The 16,189-nt window shown below is 43.4% G+C and overlaps 1 protein-coding gene and 1 non-coding gene across 3 annotated transcripts in view; both read right to left on the reverse strand.

The window, feature by feature from the left end:
- The window catches only part of XPO6 (exportin 6), a 109,657-nt gene that overhangs the window by 60,867 nt on the left and 32,601 nt on the right, over positions 1-16,189 (reverse strand). For both annotated transcript variants that reach the window (XM_043454824.1, XM_043454823.1), the window contains exons 2-6: positions 12,836-12,926; positions 9,652-9,764; positions 8,454-8,651; positions 5,135-5,294; positions 3,019-3,096 (exon numbers count right to left, since the gene is read on the reverse strand). In XM_043454824.1, coding sequence (XP_043310759.1) covers positions 3,019-3,096; positions 5,135-5,294; positions 8,454-8,651; positions 9,652-9,764; positions 12,836-12,926 — 640 coding nt within the window. The remainder of the gene's footprint in view (positions 1-3,018; positions 3,097-5,134; positions 5,295-8,453; positions 8,652-9,651; positions 9,765-12,835; positions 12,927-16,189) is intronic.
- Positions 1,638-1,710, reverse strand: TRNAE-CUC. The gene has a single exon. It is a non-coding gene; the product is annotated as a tRNA-Glu (tRNA).

Here is a 16,189-nt window from a genome sequence, read left to right on the forward strand (position 1 = left end):
TGATTGAACGCACGTATTTAAAACTAAACACCACGTGGGCAAGGACAATATGGCCCCTTAATTTTTACTACAGAACAATCAAAGCTGGTTCAGAACCACAGTATTTATGTAATTCCATTTTAGCCACTTCCTCCCCACTCCCACCCCCCCATTTTCCAAGCAAAAAGCAGCAAGGACAAAAGAAGAGTAACTACGGAAGAGGGCTGAGGCTGCACAAGTGCAGAAGGAAGCTGAACCGCAGCACGCAGACGGGGCACATCCACCTCCCCTCCCTAACTCCCCAGAGCAGAGCTGCTCTTCTACGAGGACACCCAAGGGCAGAGAAGGTAAACTGAGTAAGCGTCAGAGCCAGGACTCCACCAGGGAAGCAGGAGGCGGGCAGAAGTGCTGAGAGTGACTGAGACAGCAAACTCAGGAGACAGTGCGCCTCAACTTGGAATGATGGTTCACGTCACTGCAACCCTCCACTGGTGATGTGACCTCTGGCAAGTTACCCACCCACCACCACCATGAACCCCAGTTTCCTTTTTAGTAAATGAGATAAAAAACCACCATCAACTTCACAGGATTATGGCCTAGTGAGGTGAGTTTAGGAGATGAGTCAACAATTTGGGGGAACTATTGGGAGAAATTAACTACATATACTCGTCAAAACTTTTTCTACCTCCAGACTGTTATGAGTAGTTGTTGCAGGGACCAGTCCCTGGGTTTTATTCTTTCAAAATGATCAGACAGAAAATGATATTACAACAAAGTATATGAAAAAAAAGACCAAGTCTGATGGGCAGTTGGGCAGGGCAGCGCGAGTCTGGCAGGAACTGCTCACAGTGTGTTTAGGAATTATCTGGTCTACTCACTGGGTTCCACAGTTTCTCAGAAGGAATTTCCTCAATAAAACTGAACTGATAGTCAAGAGAGCTAAAGAATTTTCTAGAGGTTTTACGACTTAACTGGGTGTCTTAAGGGCACAAAGACAGTTGAGCAAAACAGAAGTTGATTAAATCATCAGCATTGCCCAAACAGTGAAGCAAGACCTAATGACTTCACCTGCAACTGTCATAAAGAGTAAAAAGAGTTAACAAGTGAACATGTAATTCTTTTTTTTTTCCCCTTGAAGAGGAAGCGTGCCAGCTTAAAAGTTTACTTAACTCCACTAGCCTCAACTATTTTGCTTTGTCTCAAATACTAAAATTCAAGACTTCAAAAATTGTAATAGTGCCTAAGAGGCAACTCTCAAAAAGTATGCATCATATTTTAGGGTTTTATTTATACGGAAACGTTAACTAAGTTCTTATTTTATTTCACCTAACCTCATAAACAAAACCTAGACAAGCATTTATTATTTGTATTATCTAATATTCCCCAACCTGACCTGGAAATAAGTCTATCAAAGTATAAACTGAGTTAGCTCAGAACACGTACCTGAAAGAAGTCAACTACAACTCACAGCTTTTGGTATTGGAAAACAATCTCAGAAAAACAAGTTTAACTAAAGAAAACTGCTGCTGTTCACTTAACCATGACATTAAGCTAGTATTCAACCATCTAAAGAACTGACTTTAGCAAATTACTTTTGAAATGAGTTTTTTGTTTTTTCGGGTTTTTTTTGGCCGCACCTCGAGGCTATGAGATCTTAGTTCCCCAAGCAGGGGTTGAACCTGGGTCCTCTGCAGTGAGAGTACAGAGTCCTAACCACTGGACTACCAGGGAATTCCCAAAAGGTCAAATTTTAAGATCAGCCAAATTGCAAGAGATTTCAAGGTATGTATTCATAAAATCAAATCTCTCCATCTCTGCAATTTCTTTAATCATTTAATATTTCAAAATATAAATCTGCTAAGTCACCTCAGATATCCACTCTGAAAATGAAGATTTGCCACCAAATAAAAATAAAATTCAATTTCTTGTAGGCTTCTAATATCCTCTAGAACTCTGTAACAGTTTTTATCTAAAAAGTATGACAAAAGACTCTAACAGTTTTTAATCCAGGTATGATAAATAGAAGTGGAATAAATTAGTAAATTGTGAGTAGTCCTCAGAACTTCAATTACATTTTCAATTCAACCTCAATATATTTTCAGTTGTACAGTAACTCTGCAAGAATTTTAACTTCCACATATTAACAACAGGCTACATGAAATTGCTGGAACTCAGAGCTGTCCAATTACAACAGCCTATTTCCTTGAGGTAGAAGAGAAAGATGAGGAAACATTTCTCATTAGCCACATCAACCTTTACAGTAGAGGAAGAAGCGTGCTACTTCACAGAATGTACTCTACTTGAAAAGCATTTGTGATCACTTGGTATAAACAGAAGCCGTTTAGAAACTAAAAGTTCCTGCTCAGACACAATTTCCTCTTTCCATCCATCCTTGAAAGGAGCCATTTTTAGGTGAACTGCACTCTAACTTTTGAAACAGATATTAATACTGGGGACAATACTAAGCCACCAGTAAACTATTTACTGGGCACTGTAAATATGTCCCCGCTTTATCAAATGAATCTGAACTGAAGTAAGGTTTGCTGATCTCTGCACACTGGTCCCCAATCCATCCAGACCAACATGACTTTTCCCTGAGTCCATGGAGAAGAAAATACTTTACAGGCTCACGTCAGTTCCTTCAGGCTGCCACCCACTTTCTATGACCTGACCCTTGCAGGCCTGCAAAGCAGACCTGTCATGCCCACAGGTTCATACCAACCTCAGCAGGAACAATAGAGCCAAGGAATTTAAGGAAAAAAAAAAAAAGCCAGGAGGGACAGCAGTCATAAGCTGAAGGTCCCATCTCCCTGACAGGCAAGGAAAAACAAACTATGTTGTTCAGAATATTATATTAGAAAGTACTTATAAGGAACTAAGAAGTAAGAAAGACAGCTACTCAGAAGACAAGGGCAGAGAGGCCAAAAATAGATTAAGGAAGACTCCGCATCTGTATAGGGCACAGATAAGCATCTGCCACCCTGCTGAGACCCCCGAACGCAGTCAGAAACAGGAACACGTGTGTGCTGCAGACCATACCGCTTTCTCCTGAGGTCGGGGATGGTGGTGGGGTGGCGGCAGTCACGCTGTGTTTGTCCCAGACAGTCTCCAAGATACCTACCAAGAAAGGAGAAACTGAGTTGAACAGAGAAATAAAACCCAACATGTAAAAGTCAGATTTAGAAAAACGATGTATTGATATCTTTGATCCAACATCAGTATTTAAAGATCTGTCTCTCTCTCCAACTGCTTTTTCTGAACACCACCACTTGGGTATTCCAAACTCAATGTATTTTCTCCCACAAAGCTGCCACTAATCTTCTCATGTTCCTCACCATGTACCATCCCACGCAATCTCGGCATGGGCCTTTGCTCTCCAAATCTGGCTTCACCTCCACCCCACGCACAGGCTTCATCATGCTGCACTGTTAGCTGTTCCTTCCTCATGTGACCTCCTTCTCAACCTCTGACCTGCTCTCCTCCTTCCAATCCAACCTGACCTTTCACCAGACTAACTGCGACCTGTCTGTCAGAATTTCACTCAGTTGTCACCTCCTCCAGGAAGTCTTCCCCGCTCAGTTTTGCCTGCACATAAAACACGACTACCATAACTTACTGCATCATCTTTCTCCCCTAGTAGAGGACACATTACAAGAGGGCAGGGACTATGTTTCAGCACTCTTTGTATCTCCTTACAGAACCTGGTACATAACAAGATCATAAAAGCTTTCAAAAATATTTTGTTCTCAAAATATTTAACATTACAACGTGGAAAACTTTGAACATATCATGCTAAGTAAAAGAAGCCAGACATAAAAGATCATGTATTCTATGATTCCATTTGTATGAAAAGTCTAAATAGGAAAGTCCATTGAGAGGTAACAGGGTTGGGGGTGACGAAAATGTTCTAGAGTGTGCTAGCATTGCAGCCTTGTGACTCTTAAAACTCACTGAGCTGTTTGTTACACTTTAAAATGGTAGATTTTATGATACATGAATTACATCTTGATTCAAAAAATGTTAATGTCCACACAAGTAAGACATATGGTCCCTAACTTTAGAAATTTAACATCTAATTGTAGGTGTCAATAAATATGCTTCAAATGAATAAATGCTCTGAGATCTGGGTTTCCTCCTAGAGATTTGGGGAAGGATGAGGGGGCGGCGGAGGGGGGGGGGGTGCAAGTGACAAGTTTACTTTTTAATCAAGCACTCTGACAACCACTTTTAAGTGCCCACCACATGCTAAGCACTTCTGTTAACACATGCCAAAAAAAAAAGTTCCTAGACATCCAAGCAGCAGCCTGGGTCAAAGAGCTGGCGATACCCTTCCCTTCCCTACACGGTTTCCTCAGCAGCGTGGCCTGGCCTCACCACCTGGCACAGCCCGGAGCCTCAGGCGTCTCAGAGCCCGCAGCTCCACCAGTAGCCCAGCAGGCTCGGCCGTCACCCGCTGCCCTCAAGACGCAGGGGCGCCGCTCTCCTCCTACCATCCTCTCTCATTCTGCAGTTTGCTTTCTGCTTGCTGTTACTCTTCGCTCCTCATCACGAGGCTCTAGTACAACAGCCCAGATGACAAAACAAACGCTATACATGGCTCCAACTCCACACCTGGGCTCACTTCCCTGCTCAGTATTAGAAACGTTCACATCATCCGCCTCCAACTTCTTGTGATTTAAATTCAAATCGTCTTAAATAAAGTGCCTGCCACCTGCCTTACTTAGAATGCAGTCATCAGTATTTCAATCACCTCCCCACAACTCAGTCTATATCTCATTAATCATAGCTATGCTGCTGCTAAGTCACTTCAGTCGTGTCCGACTCTGTGCGACCCCACAGAAGGCAGCCCACCAGGCTCCCCAGTCCCTGGGATTCTCCAGGCAAGAACACTGGAGTGGGTTGACATTTCCTTCTCCAGATCATAGCTATAGTCAGGTTCAAATAAGGGGAGACTTGAAAAGGAAAATAAATTACAAACATTTTTTTAGTTCCTCCCATGTGCCAGACACTGGGCTGGGTGCTGGGACTACGGCATCACATTCTATTTTCACGCTCCGTCTCAGTAACAGCTAAAGCTCAACAACTCTGAGCTCCAGGGCTGCACTCAGGCGTCTGCAGGCAGAACTCTGCCTCCTGGTGCCACCCAACCACTCACCTGTCAGCAGCCCAAGCACCGTCTGCACCTGGTCCAGCAGTAGCTTCCGCAGCTCTTCCTTCCGAGCAACACTGAGGTCCTCACGGGGACAAGCCAACTCTTCTGAAGTTGTCTTCAACATGATCAGCCCAAGGGGAGTTGTCACAGGGGACTGGATCAACTGCCAGGAAAAAGTCAGTTCTGAGCAGAGTGTCTGGCTAATTAAGGCACAAGGAAGGCTGACTAATGGTAAACCGGCGAAGTACAATCGTTCCTCGGTATCCACAGGGGGCTGGTTTCAGGACCCCTGTGGATACTAAGCCCAAAAAAAAACCACCTTTCAGATGGTTTAATCAGAAGATCATATAATGATGAAGTTGATTCCAGAACCAGTTTGATCTTGTTTACTCATACCTGCAGAAAAGATTTACTTTATCATCATTATCAGAAATGTCAGCAATGAAAAAAAAAAAAAGAAATGTCAGCAATGGAGCACCAATGGTTCTTGACATGGCTTTCATACCACTAACTGGTTGTCATGGAAGGATAAGCAGACAATAAGACAACTGGAAAGAATTTTAAAGATCACTTAGTCCAATCCTCACATCTTACAAGGAAAGAAATGGAGGCTCACAGAAGTGGCAGGAGTTGCTAAAGTCAAGGTGATTTGGGACAAAAATCACCATCTCCTGTTTCAGTGTCCCTTCCACAAAGGGATGTTTCGAAGCCATGAGGACTGCAAGAGGTGAAAGGAGTCATTTATGAAGGGTGGGAAGAGGGAGGTGTTGGGAAGAGAGAAAGATAGCTACCCTTTTGGAATCTCTATGAGCACCTGACCTAAAAGTGCTCTTCCAAATTCTCATTTATCGTCATCAATTAAATCTCATGGGCAGACAAGAAATGCGTGTTCTTCATCGAAGGAAATGATCCTGCAGGCACTGCCTCATGCCAGGGGTCACCCTCATTGCTGCCGACAGGCCTCAGCGCTCTGTCTGCCTCACGTTCCACTGCTGCTTCACGCAGGACACACCATGACCAACCCACCAAGGGATCCACTCAGACGCCTTCCTTCCCGTCCTTTCCATCTCCGCGGACTTCCTGGCTCCCTCTTAGAGAACATGGAGGGCGACCACAAGTCCGTTCCAACTTGGAGAGAAGGCAAGTGTGTCAGAGGACCAGCAAGCATCTGGCCTCCTAACCCCCAACTCCAGGCCCCTGCCTCCTGCCCTCCTCAGCTCCTCTGCACGGTTATTCCCTCTGCCTACAACACTGTTCCTGTTCCCTGGACGCCTACGTAGATCCCTCCATCACCTCCACTCAGGTTTCTGCTCAGATGTCTGCTTCACAGAAAAGGCTTTCAGGATCATCCCCTCTAAATAATACCCCTGATATTTCCTCCTCCTCACCCAAGATTTAGTTTTCGCACAATACTTCTATTAACTACCTGAAGAAGTTATTTGCTTATTGCTTACTGACACCTCCCCCATGGGATTATAAACTCCATGAAGGTGGGTATTTGTTCACTACTATATTCCCCCACGTGTTTAGTTATCAGTATTGATACATGGCTGGTATTCAACAAATAGTTTACTAAATGCATGCATCTGGACGTTCCTAGTGGTCCAGTGGTTAAAAATCTGCCTGCCTGTCCCCTGCCTGCCAATGCAGGGGACACAGGTTTGATTCCTGTTTCGGGAAGACTCCCACATGCTGTGCGGCAACTAAGCCCATGTGCTGCAACTACTGAAGCCCAAACACCTTAGAGCCTGTGCTCAGTAATAAGAGAAGCCACTGCAATGAGAAGCCCACCCATCGTCAACTAGAGAGTAAGCCCCACTCACTGCAACCGGAGAAAGCCTACATGCAGCAACAAAGACCAAGTGCAGCAAAAACAAAACAAATGCTAATCTCAGAAAAAAATCTTTAATAGATGCATGAATTTTCTTTACAATTTCAATGCAATACATCTCTAGATACATGAATCACCGTACAAAACGAAATAGTACTGAATAAAGAATTGTTGTGCCACTGTGAGAGGCAATCTGAGAAAATCAAGATGGATGCTGTTGTTTTTTTAATTGCTGCATCATTCAAATGGTTTGTAGGGAGAAGCAGCCAAACATTAGAAAATGGTACTGCTCAGGAAAATTCTGAACCTGCAGTCACTGAGACTATAATTAGTTTTCAAAGATTGTTACTGCTATAATCTGTACATGATACCCACTTCCTGCACACCCAAGACTGCCTCAATAATATAAAAACACTTACAACTTTATCACAGGAGTCAAAGAACGAAAGCATCTCCCCCTAGGCTTTTAGGTCGCATCTATTCCCTGATATTTTCCAAATCCTGAACCCAGATCCACATTTCCTAATGTCTCACTTGATGGATGCAGAAGCAACACACAAATCTTAAATGTATTCTCTGCGAAACTGAACACACAATCTTCTATCCAAACCCATTTCCTCCTCCTCCATCCCTGGCCTGGAAAATCTACCATCTGAGCCAGAAACCTGGAAGGCAGTCTAGCTTCCTCCTCCCACCATCCCCACAACCCAGTCCCTGCCCAAGCTCTTGATTCCGTCTCCTCCGTTCCCCACCAAGGTTCACCAGGCAGGCCCTAGCTTGGCTCAGGCCCCTCAGCTCACTCGATGTCTCCAGCAGCAGCCTTCCTAGCCTCCGTTCCTACTTCACCCTTCTGCCATCCAGAGTTCACACTGTTGCTAGAACTGTCATTCCAGCATAAAACTGTGACCACATTGTCTCCCTTTTCCAAACTTTTCCTCAGTCCTCAAGAAAGGACTGTGAATTAAACACCGATGCCCCCTGCAAGAGCAAGGCCCTTCCTGCCCTGGGCCTGCCTATCAGCCCAGCCTCTCACTCTACCACTTCACCACCTCACATCACCAGCAACACTGGAAACTCAACACTCAGCTCCATGAGGCTAAATGCCGTGTCACCACCACACTCTGCATACTTCTGCGGTCGTTACATATTGTGGGGTAATTATTATCTGCACAACAATCTTCCCACCAAACTATAACTTCATCCTGGCACCCAACACCTGGCGCGGCACCTAACAGGGCTTCCAATATTTGCTGGACAAAATTTCACAAGAGGTTAACACAGCAATTGGGGTTCCCTATTCCCCACCTTCTCCACTGCACCAATGTACAATCCATCTGGAGAACAAAGCTTAAGTGAATGAGCTAATCAACCCCACAGAGCCCTCACCACTGCAAGTCTAAAAAAGTCTTAAAATGCCTCTTCCAGACAGAAAAGAATCACTCCTACAAACAAATTATTTGCAAGATCAGGTTTCCCTAAGTATCTCCTTACCTGTAAAATGTTAGTAAAAAAGTCATGGTAGAACATGGGCCAATCCTGACGGCCAATGTCAACAATCACTTTGCAGAGCTTGTTCCGGATGAAGTAAGGTAAGGTTTTGTGGTGAGCCAAGAGGAGTTTGGGCAGGCAGCTACGGATTTCCATCTTATCCTGAGATGGGACCCCAAGCCACATTTTATTGATCAGATTCTGAAAAACAAGCACACATCTTTTAAGTTAACAATCTACTGGTGGCTAAGTGGTAAAGAATCCACCTGCCAATGCAGGAGACTCAAGTCCAATCCCTGGGTTGGGAAGATCCCCTGCAGACAGAAATGGCAACCTACTCGAGTATTCTTGCCTGGGAAATCCCACGGAAAGAGGAGCCTGACAGGCTACACTCCATGGGGTCTCAAGAGTCGGACATGACTTAGCGACTAAACCACCACCACCTAACACAAAACAAACTGGCTTTCATCCAACAGCAGCTATCTCCCTCAAACAAGAAAATCTGCTTTTAAACAAAGGTTTGGAGCAATCTGGCAATGAGAATAATAAAATATTCAAATTCCATGATACAACAACTTCATTTCTGGGAAAACTGGCAACATAAATGGAAACAAAAAAGGGCAGGTACAAAACCTTTCTATTACACTATTGTCTCTATTAAAAATAAAGACAGAAACAACTTTAATGTAGAGGCAGGAGAGCAGTTTGGTGAGTAAAGGTACAATCACTTAAAGGAATATTATAAAAAGGTAAGCGTAGGGAGGGAGGGACCAAATGCAACATGGCATGAGCAATGTGATTTTATAATTAATTTTTTTTTATAATTACATTTTTTAAAAAAAGTATGCACTGGAAGACAATGATTGGAAGAGGGTAGACTAAAATGAAGATTTCTGTGGTTGGGACGATGGTATAATGGACAATAGCCCTCCTCCCAAACTGCTTTTCATTATCTCTTTTAAATAATAACAGGGAAGAGAAAATTATATGTTACCACAGAAGACCCCCCAACCTTACCTCATCTTACCTTTTGGTGTCAAGGAGAGAAAATCCTGACAAAGGCAGCACATGGGAAGGAGCCCTTGTGCTTCTTGCCGTTTCCCAACCATGTACACATCCAAACTGAAGTCCACGGCCAACGACAAGGCAGTGTGACTACAAAATACTCTTCAGAATAGTACAGAAGTATCCGACAACTTACCTCAAAAACCGTTAAACTGTACATCATTACATAGTCATTCCTAGTGCTGGAGAGAAAATACAGGCAGAATCTCCAGGCTCCTATTTGCTGAGCAAAGTTATTAAGAAGTTCCTCTGGAAAAGTTAAAGAGCAACAAAAAAACTATGAAAATACATGAAATTAATATAAGACTGGGCTGTCATATTATTTTTTTAAATGCCTCTCTCCACACAATGCAATGACACCCCAAAAAAAAAAAAACAAAAAACAAAACTACAATATCCAGCTGACTCTTCAGGATTAGGAAGGACAAAGCATACAACACTTTTCTGACCCTGACGCGACCATGAACACTGAGTCTAAAATACCAGTAAATAACCTAGCTGTGGATACTCTCTTAGGCAGAGAAACTCACTGTTGAAGTGCTTAACCTAATGAGTGGACAGACAGCTGTAAGAATATCATTTTTACCTTATAAATGATGGCTGACTGGTAACTTACTTCCTCTGGGGTACAGCTATACACACATGTATCTAGATAGATAGACAGACAGAAAGATAGATAGATAGACAAGACAGATATATCCACACCACTCACTCAACACTATTCTTACATACAATCACACACACAATGACAGCTAGAAAAGTAGGAAAAGAAAAATTAAGACTAACCTTATAAATACAGGATTGGAAAAAATGCAAGAGAATTCAAGATGGCTAACTCCCCTCATGTGAGTTGGTTTTATTTTAAAATAGGACCCAAAAAGTCAGTAAATAAAGAGTAGCAACCATGGGAGTTTCCAGGAACCCTGTCTACCTCAAATCACTTGGAAATGGTTTTCTTCCTCCTGAGGCTGCTGGACAGACAGCAGCATTAAGACTCTATCACCATGCTTCCAGACATGCTGCCCCTAAGCCATATTTTATGCTGCATGGGTTATAAAACATAACACAAGGTGGGTAATAATACAAAGGCAATGACTCTGAGAGATTCTCAAAAGCCCCTGGAAAAGCAGCGAGCACAGCAGCCCATCCTAATCCCACGGTCACTGCTCTGCCAGTGCCCCACCACTCAGGCTAAATGCACCAGGGCAGTCTCATTACAAATCCCAGAGAAGCACGCTGATGGTGCCTTCTCACAATAATCAGGCAAACCTTCCAGGTACCCCAAAGGTGAAGTCCAACCAGAGACAGTGACATCTGACTGGAAATGAGGAGCTCTGAGGTCTGTTCTAGACTCTGTCACTAACTCACTGAGTCTGAGCCCAAGCAAATCCCTGCTCCTCTTTGATGCTTCAGCCTTCTCCACTTTTAAAAATGACCAATCAGTCTCCAGAGGCTCCCTGCTATCAGCTCTGTCTCTAGAGCACTAATAACACATTTCTGGTGGAGGGTGGATGGGGCCCCTATAACAAAAGGTCTCCCTCCTTTCCCCTACCTAGCGTGGAAAGACAGTAATTTATTCTAAGACATCAAAAAAGAAGCAAGAAGTGGTTCCAGCCCACACACTCAAATAAAGCTGCGGAGACTGGGTTAGGGTTAGGGTTAGGGTTAGGGTTAGGGAGGCACAAAGAGAACCGCACCAAGGCACGCCTGTTACTGAGCCCCCGGATTCCCCTTAGCCAGCATTTAAACTAGACATTTGTAGCATCTGGTTATTTAAAACTACTTTAAAAGCAGATTAGAATACAAACATGCTAAAATGATACTACTTTTAATGCATGAACACTGAAGATGAATAACATTTGCACTGCAAACTGAAATTTAAGAGAAAAACAAAAGCATGTCCATTATAAGCTAAAAACGGGACTACAGAGAAATGTGTTGGAATATATAACAGACTGATTTAAGGGAAAGATCCTTCACCTCCTTGGGTAAAAATCACCAGTGATGTTTTTACTGTAAGGTACTCTGGTAGCATGAAACTAAAAAGGGCTCACTATGGGAGCAGTAGTCGCATCAACACAACTGAGTAGTAAGGGAACCTGGGGAAGCAAGCAAAGGGGGTCTTCTGAGCCAGACGCCTGGTCATCCACTGGGCCCAGCTCTGTCAGTATCCCTCACTGATAAATGCTCTGGTTCCCTACAGCACACTCCCTTAGAAAAGAAAGGCATATACAGGGGAGGTCCAAAAGAGACCACCACGCTTAAAACTAAAAGCGATAAGAAGGTGCATCCCCCAGGAGCTGATGTGATGTTCAAAGGATACTGCAGCCAAAGTTTTACTGACTGGCCACCTGAAAATCCAAACCCTAATCAAGTTTTGGACCGAAGGCAGAAATCAGCCATACCACTTAGCTGGCTAACATAATTCAGAGAAGCCACACGGGCCAGAGAAACGGCTCTGCAGAGTCCTGCAGACACAGAAAAATGCCTCCAAGGGACTGAAAGCAATGAAGGGCAGTGCAGAGCAGCCAGACATGCAGGGGCAAGCCTGCTGGTTTGGATCAGGAAAAACAGTTTTCATCTTCAAGTTCAGGGGTTAAGTGAAGACTTGGAGAGACAGAGAGAAAGACTACTCTAGGACCAAAGTACAGCATGTCTCTGAAGATCTCACAGAGATCAAGTGAGATCTCACACTTGAATACCCTTCTAATGTACAGCATGCTCTAAAGAATATCGTGCATGTAGATGAATATAAAATTCAGAAAGAGGTTCTAGAAGGTGCTGAGATTCCCAGAAGACCTGAAGTTATCATACCTACATCTCTCAGTTGTTTGAAGCTTCTATTCAACAAAAGTTGTAGAAGGAGAGGGATAACAGTGGCAATAAAGAAAAAGCAAGAACTGGAGGCAAATACCCATTAAAGGATCTCTGGGCACTAGATAAGATTTCAGCTAGACTTCTACACACCAAAAGTAAGATTGCTTTAATGCTTTTTATGAGATTTTTTGTTTAATTAAGTCACAGACTTCTTATAAAAGTTCAACACTGTTGAAATTAAGAGCAACGCAGGGGGAGGGGTTTCCACATACGGCCAAAGGAAAGAAAATCCATCACTCTAGATTAAAGTGGGCTCTGCTGACTACATCCATTGCAGCTAGGATTGTAGACCCCACCAGTCACTGACCAGCAGGACTGGGGCAAAAAACAGCCAGAACTCAAGGGGAGACATTCAGGCTTGACCAGTCCAGAGTACCACCTCCTTCCTCCCACTGGGGTCTGTCCGTCATAAATGACTCTTTACAATTCAGCACTTCACTTACCTATCTCACGTTTCCTTTCATTGGTTGTACAGTCATGGAAAAACTCTGTCATCAGATTTTCCAATGCCCTGAGAGAGGCTTCTTCAGATGCCTAACAAAGGAATTTGAAAAAAAAATCAGCAACTGTATTTTCAGTTCTACTGCTCCTCAGTTCCTTCCAGGTCACATTCAACAGTCATAGTAATTTACTTCCTCAAAACATCTTGGTTCAACATTCTTCAAATGCATGATATAAGCCAGAAAAATTGCAGGGAATTTCCAACTTGGCTCAGTGCCCAAAACTTTAGAATACTGTATATATTCATGCTACTGTGCAATTAATTTTCAATTATTTATGCTAAGGAAAAAGGGAGCAATAATTTAAAATTTAATTCTGGAAACAGACTAAAAGCAAATTAACAGTCCCTGATTTATTTTAGACTGAATAGGTAGAGTGAAAAGATTCAAAGAGGTTAGGGTGCTTTACAGACTATCTGTCAACAATATATTTGCCCCATGTCTGAATAGCGTGCGTTAGTGACAGTCGCTCAGTTGTGTCCAACTCTTTGAGACTCCATAGACTGTTACATAACCCACCAGGTTCCTCTGTCCATGAAATTCTCCAGGCAAGAATACTGGAGTAAGTAGCCATTCCCTTCTCCAGAGGATGTTCCTCACCCAGGGCTCAAACCCAGGTCTCCTGCATTACAGGTGGATTCTTTACCATATTATGAGCCATGAGCGACTACTAGCCATATTCTGACTCAGAGCAACTGTAGTCAAACTGCTGCATGGATTTCTGGGGCTTTTGGAAGGGACTTCAGGAGCCAAACATTCCCTCAACTCTCAATCTCACATAAGCAGCCAACAGAGATTATGGTGCAGCTAAGAGCCACGCAGAGCAAGGACTCCAAGTAAGAGCACCCCCCACCACAGGCCCGCAGACAGCCCTACTCTCAGCCAAACCACTTGGGTGGAGAATAGGAGAGAGGGGCCCGCGGCTCCCCAGGGCTCCTCCTCTCCCTTTTCCAAGCGGAGCCCCAAACCCACTTCCTCTTCTCTTACTGAAGGTGGGAACATCAAACGCAGCACTGAACTTGAATCAACACTCCTCACATAACCAGTCTACGATAAGGTAAGTGCTGGCAGGCCCTTTGTGAATCTTCACCAAGAGATTATCAGGAGACTACAGCAGTTCTGATTTCTTAATTGTCTCTTAATTTCCTCCTTTCCACCCACCTTCCCCATATCCTCTCTACTACCCCCAGAGTGAGAGCTGACCACTAAAACTGCATTTTAAGGGAACTTCCCTGGTGGTCCAGTGGTAAAGAATACACCTTGCAATGCAGGGACACAGGTGTGGTCCTTAGTCAGCGAACTAATTCTGCTGCCGGCCCTTCGGATGCCAGCTGCTGAGCCCGTGGGCTCTGGAGTCCTGGTGTCACAACTGGAGAGTCTGTGCGCCACGACGGAAGATCCCGCCTGCCGCAAATAAGATCCATCACAGCCGAATGGATAAACAGACATTTGTTTAAAAAACTGCATTTTAAAACAAGTCCACATTCAAATGTGTCATGTATCAAACTGTAATATTACCAGGGGCCTCTACTTGGTAACTGGCTTTCGAGGAGACTGAGGAACTTGGGCCATTTCTGTGGGTGAACCAGCACTTCTTAGGACTGGTACTAATTACACAGGCTGAATCAGGCTTGCACCAGCCCATCTACATCAACCAGCACATGTAAACACACCGGACAGCACACAGGGGTCACGTTCAAGCAGTGCCAGGCACAGCTGTCCCTCCCATGCTGTGGTCATGGTGACAGCCATGCAATGGCAGCTGAACTCTGACATGTGGAGTGACAAATTACTGTGCAACAGTCCTAGCACTTGTGAATCTGAAGGAATTTCTTGTCTGAACTTTACGATAAGAATTAGCCCTCTATTCCTTTTTCAAACCAACGTATCAGTTCAACCAAGAAAAATTATTGGATTGCAAGTTGAGCTGCTTAATTCTAAACGACACAATTTTTTAATGCAGAAATAACCAGAATGTGGGACAAAAATAAGACTGAAATCCTTTTGTGTGTGTTGATCAAAACGGCCTCACTGTTCTTACTGACAGATTTTATAAGTGTTATAAATTCAAATTTCAAAATGAATTTATATAAATAAAAGAATGCTTTGGTCTGCTTCATAGATCAACTTGGTGTACCATTTCATCTGAAAAAATGATTTTCCATTTTTAAAAGTTTGTGAGAAGATTTGAAAGAACCAAAGGAAAATGTGCTGTGTTAAAGTAACTTTTTGGCAAAAAAAAAAAAAAAAAAAACCATAAATCAAGACATATTTATTAAACTAAAGCCAGCTATTTAGCGAAAATAAATCAATAGTTTTCTGGAGCTAAAATAAGTTCCTGAACACTAAAGACACATCTTCAAGTCACACCTGCTCCACAAGTGATTCTTTACTTTTTGGCCGAAGCATGCAGCTTGCGGGGTCTTTACCAGGGAAAAAACCTGGGCCCCCTGCCGTGGAAGTGTGGAGTCTTAACCACTGAACCACCAGGGGAGTCCCTCACAACTTATTCTTACAGTGAACCACACCAGCGTAGACTAGAAAAAACCTGAACTCATCACATTCAGGCAATCAGCTGTCAAGTTTTATTTCAGATGGGTTCTTGAGGCAGAAGTTCATGAACTTGACAATCACTGGCCATATATCAAAGGCTGCTGAAGCAAGTTTCTGCCTCCACAGAGAATCCAACTCTATCTCCACTCCAGTCCCATCACACCCACCCTCACAGCTCCAACCCAAGAAGCTAACACTCCCACAGAAAGGGGAAAGATGAACACCCACCAAAACCATAGGATGTGCTTCTTATCAAATGATGGTCACTATATGAAAAAGGAAACCTCCAAAACCTAATAACCCAGTGCCGTCACCAGGAATTTCTCAACAAGAACAAATAGTGCTGTTTGCATTTTCAATCACTTCTCTAACTGCAAAAGGAATACCTACCCCACAGGGTGCTAAGAGGATCAAATGAAAATGCTCCATGTTAAGCTGCTGGGTAAACTCCTAGGAGCGATCTAATTCACAGTATGGCTGCTATCATTTTTACTTAGTCCCAGATACCAAATGAAAGCAGACCAAAGCAAAACAACAGAAGTAGTCAGGCCTCCTTTGAAACTGGAGATTCATGTCCTAAGGGCTTTGTCCCAAACAATTTAATTTAGTGGGGCTTTTCTAACTGGATTTCAAAACGCAACTATTTTGAGGGGAAGGAAAGGAGACTGAGACTTTACTAGGGTCACACAGTCAGAACATAGATTAAAGGATAACATTCAAGACCTGCAAATGGTTGAAGGGATA

This window comes from Cervus canadensis, chromosome 32, assembly GCF_019320065.1.
Source record: "Cervus canadensis isolate Bull #8, Minnesota chromosome 32, ASM1932006v1, whole genome shotgun sequence".
In the NCBI taxonomy this organism is placed as follows: Eukaryota; Metazoa; Chordata; class Mammalia; order Artiodactyla; family Cervidae; genus Cervus; species Cervus canadensis.